A 4,296-nucleotide genomic window follows, 5' to 3' on the forward strand; every position below is an offset into this window, starting at 1 on the left:
TAATGTTCCCTTTTAATGGGAGGGGAAACTGAGGCACAAAGAGGAACCGTGGCGGCCAAAGTTACCCTGTAAAGCTGTGGCAAAATCCAGATTTAGATCTGGCACTCACAAGAGCCACAGTGTCTCTCAAGAAAACCCTCAAAAGGCCATCCCTCATAAGTCGCTCTTTGAGAAAATAATTTAAAAAAAAATTCTCATCAAAGAGTCTTAAAGCACAGATATAAAATTTAAAACATGTTAACAGTCCTTTCAGTTTCTGAACTATACCCAAAAGAGCTCAGAACAGTACATCACAGTTTATCGAGGCAACAGACAAACAAATGGCAATGTTACCTGGAGAAAATGAGGAGAAGTGGGCAGTGGGGTGGAAGGCAGGAGGTTCACAATGGAAGAAGATGGCTTAGTCCAGGTGGTGACACCACCACATTACCTTACCAGTTACAGCAAGTCAGCTGCAGCTTCAAGGGGCAGAGCAGGTGAATGTTTGCTTGACTCATTAAAACAAACAAACAAACAAACAAAAAACCCTCTAGCAGCGAGGCTTTCAGCGAAGGAATAATACTTCTTCCTTACTCTAAACCATCTATTACATTGCCCACAAGATGGGAAGAAACCCACGCTAGCATACAATGTGTTCTTTTACCTGTCTGCAGGTTTAAGCTGAAGTTTATTTTAGAAGGCCTTCAACTGTAATCCTAAATGAAATTCCCAGGAAGAAGGGTGGAGAGCTAGAGAGGTTGAGCAAAAGGGAGAGAGAGAAATTTGCCATCTGCAACAAGATTCCTCTGCCCCTCTTAGGTGACAATATCTGTTTAAGTGACACCTCTCTTCAGATATGTGGACATGCCAGTTGCTTGACTCTATTCAGCCATTTCTCCTGGCTCTATGGTTCCCTTTTTCCAGTCTCTCTGCACAGGAAGGCACTTGCACAAAAAGAGTATTTGGCTCTGAGAAAGAACCTTCCTGGAAGCTACAGAGAATCAGGGGATCAGAGTGGGGAAGACAAAATGTAGACCAAAGACTGATGTTTACTGTGCCAGAACACACCTGGAAGAATCCATTGGCCCCTTTGGTCCGGGGCTGACTCTAACGTCCTCCAAACGGCCAAGATTAGTTGCAGTTTCTCTAATTCCATCCAAGACTAGAGATGAATAACATATTTTGAGGCTGTGCACCTAAAAGCTCTACCAAGGGTCCTCTGCAGGAAGACCAGCAGGTGTGACAGGGCCCTGGAATAAAACAGCAAGATGAGCACAGTATCTGTCCACCAGCTTCTGCCAGTTACCACCAGGTCAGAAGCTAAGACAGGTACATGTCCCAAAGGAAAGGACACGAAGGAAAGGAACAGGATCCAGTTTCCATCCTGTTGACATCTCTGTTCCTACAGACATTATAAGTCTCAGACATGAAAAATCGGAGTCTTGAGGGAAAATCAGGCAGAAATCTCATCCATGTAACAGAAGATGGGCACGAATGGGTGGCACCATTAGAATTTCAAAAATGTCACTTAGACGGATAAACCTTGAATGCTGCAGGGACCAAGCAACAAGGTTGACAGTCCAGGTATTTGGTCCTGGATGCCATGCACTGGGTATAGGGGAAGAAGTCAGGAAGTCAACTGGAGCTCCGGTGAGATTCATGGAGAATGAGAAGGAAGCCTAAGAAATTATTTGCTCGGTGTCACCCTTCTCATGTAGGCCCTGCCTGCAGTGGTCAAACCTCAGTGAGCATCCTTTTCTCTGCATACAACCGATGTGGAGTGGGAAGGTAGCTGGGTCTCCGTTCCCGGGTGGCCTCGGATAATTCAGGCTTGCCAAGTCCATTGTCAGCTGCCTTCAGGTCCGGTGCAGGCTGCCCACAAGTGACATGGGTATACTGGCCTTGTTCCTCCTGCTCTGTCTCCCGGTGGTAGAAGTAGTTGAAGTTGGATACAATAACAGGCACCGGCAGGGCGATAGTGAGGACCCCAGCGATGGCACACAGTGAGCCCACGATCTTGCCCCCCACTGTCATGGGGTACATGTCCCCATAACCTACGGTGGTCATCGTAACCACTGCCCACCAGAAGGCATCTGGGATGCTGGGAAAGAGCGAATCGTCATCATCAGCCTCTGCGAAGTAGACGGCACTGGAGAAGAGGATGACTCCAATGAAGAGGAAGAAGATGAGCAGGCCCAGCTCCCGCATGGAGGCCTGCAAGGTCTTGCCCAGGATCTGCAGCCCCTTGGAGTGGCGGGAGAGCTTGAAGATGCGGAACACCCGGACCAGGCGGATCACTCGGAGAATGGCCAGGGACATGGCCTGCTGCCCATTCTGGCCACCCACTCCACTGGCTGACTGCTGCTCCTGCTGCTGCACCAGCTCAGTGCCCAGAGTGATAAAGTAGGGGAAAATGGCCACCAAGTCAATGATGTTCATGATGTTGCGGAAGAAGGCTGGTTTGCTGGGGCAGGCAGAGAAGCGCACCAGGAGCTCAAAGGTGAACCAAACGATGCACAGAGTCTCCACCAGAAAGAAGGGGTCAGTAAAGAAGGAGCCCCCGAGAGTACTCAGTGAAGATGAGCCCCCTGACCCCACTCTCCCAGGGGTGATGCCAGGATGAAACGTATAGGCATCGTCTTCATCCTCCTCTTCCTCATGACTCCCCTTGGAAATGGGGGAGACTCTGTTCACACCACCACCATTGCTTCCACCTCGACCATCTGCACGGAACTGGGGCAAGGTCTCCAGGCAAAAGATGACGATGGAGATGAGAATGACTAATACCGAGACGATGGCGATGCCCCTGGCGGGCCCAGAGCTCTCTGGGTACTCGAAGAGAAGCCACACCTGACGCTGGAAGGGCTGGGAAGGCAGTGGCTTCTCGTCTTCTCCGCCTTCAGGCAGGCAGCCCTCGTCCTCCCTGAAGGCTGCCAGGGCCTCTTCGCCCAGCTGGTAGAAGCGGATCTCCTCCAGGAAGATGTCCAAGGGCACGTTGACCGGCCTCCGCAGCCGGCCCCCGGACTGGTAGTAGTAGAGGATGGCGTCGAAGCTGGGCCGGTTGCGGTCGAAGAAGTACTCGTTCCTCAGGGGGTCGAAGAAGCGGACACGGCGGCCAGGGTCTCCCAGCAGCGTGTCGGGAAACAGCGACAGGGTGCGCAGTTGTGTCTCAAAGCGCAACCCGGAGATATTGATCACCAGCCTCTCGCTACTACAGCAGCCCCCCGCTGCGCCGGCCTCCGGGAAGTCTCCCGCATCCTGTTGCTCCCCCTCCGGCCCACGGACCTCCCCCGGCGCCGCCAACGTAAGGGATTTCTCCGATCTCATGTCCCCTCAGCCGTGCGCTCCCCGCCACTAGGACGGCGCCCCCGACACAACCTTTCGAGCGCGGCAGCGCTTCCCAGAGCCCGGCTGCGCCCTCTTTTTAGGGTGGGGCTCGCGCTTCTCGGAGCTCGCGGTCTGACCTGCGGTTGGGTCCGTGAGCCCTGAAGCCCTGGCCCCTGCAAAGCTAGATCAGGGGAGGTGCCCTGGGAGCAGAGGATTTGGCTCCGCGCTTCCAGTTGTCCGCACCTGGGTGCTAAAGCTAACTGGGATACCTGGAACCACAAAACTGGAGCGTGTGAAACTGGATGCCCGAAAAGACGCACGGCTTCGCCCCTCGGTGCCTGAGACTGGGCTCTGGGACGCACGTCCGGACCGGTTAGCACTTCCCAGCTCCCACTGCGCTCCTCCAACAGCTCAAGCCCCCCGGCTGCTGCGGGTGCCGAAGCGCCAGATGCGCCTCCCTCCGGCTCCGCAAAGACTCCTGGCTGGGCTCGGCCTCCGCCCTACGTCCACCGCGGGCTCGGTCTAGCCAAGGTCGCCGTTCTCGAGCCACAGCCGCCAACTCCACTCTATGTGCTGCGCTGCAGGCCTCAGAGAGGGCCCTGGGGCTGCCCCGGCACCAGGGCGCGGGGACCCACCTCCCCAACGCTCAAGCCTTCGCTGCAGCGGCCGCAGCTGCAGCGGCTCGGCTCTCCGCTCTGCCCTTCCTTCCCAGCACACACTCTCCAAGTGACGTGGCAGGCCCCGCCTGCTGCCCCCTCCCACCCCACTCCCACATCACACCCCTCGCCCAGCCAGGGGCTGCCGCGAGCCAGGACGCTGTGGAAATAGATACACACTTGCCTCACCAGTAATCTTTCCCGCGCTCTCCGGGCACGCCTCTCCCCTTCACACGTTCACATTCGCGTCCCGCTCAACGAGCACCAGTACCCTCATACCACACCCCCTCCTCCCCCGCAATCGGCTTTTCTCCCGGCGGTTTACAGAGTTGAC

The 4,296-nt window shown here is 55.2% G+C and overlaps 1 protein-coding gene across 1 annotated transcript; it reads right to left on the bottom strand.

The window, feature by feature from the left end:
- Positions 1–1,645: 1,645 nt before the first annotated feature.
- KCNA6 (potassium voltage-gated channel subfamily A member 6) lies at positions 1,646–3,396 on the bottom strand. The gene has a single exon (XM_006923837.1). It carries the CDS (start codon positions 3,304–3,306, stop codon positions 1,714–1,716), a length of 1,593 nt encoding a protein of 530 aa, XP_006923899.1. The 5' UTR covers positions 3,307–3,396; the 3' UTR covers positions 1,646–1,713.
- Between the last annotated feature and the right edge of the window lie 900 nt (positions 3,397–4,296).

The sequence above is a fragment of the Pteropus alecto genome, unplaced genomic scaffold (genome assembly GCF_000325575.1).
Source record: "Pteropus alecto unplaced genomic scaffold, ASM32557v1 scaffold76, whole genome shotgun sequence".
Taxonomy (NCBI): Eukaryota; Metazoa; Chordata; class Mammalia; order Chiroptera; family Pteropodidae; genus Pteropus; species Pteropus alecto.

Excerpts from the sequence above, each read along its gene's own strand:
- KCNA6 (XM_006923837.1), bottom strand. The coding sequence starts at position 3,306 with ATGAGATCGGAGAAATCCCTTACGTTGGCGGCGCCGGGGGAGGTCCGT.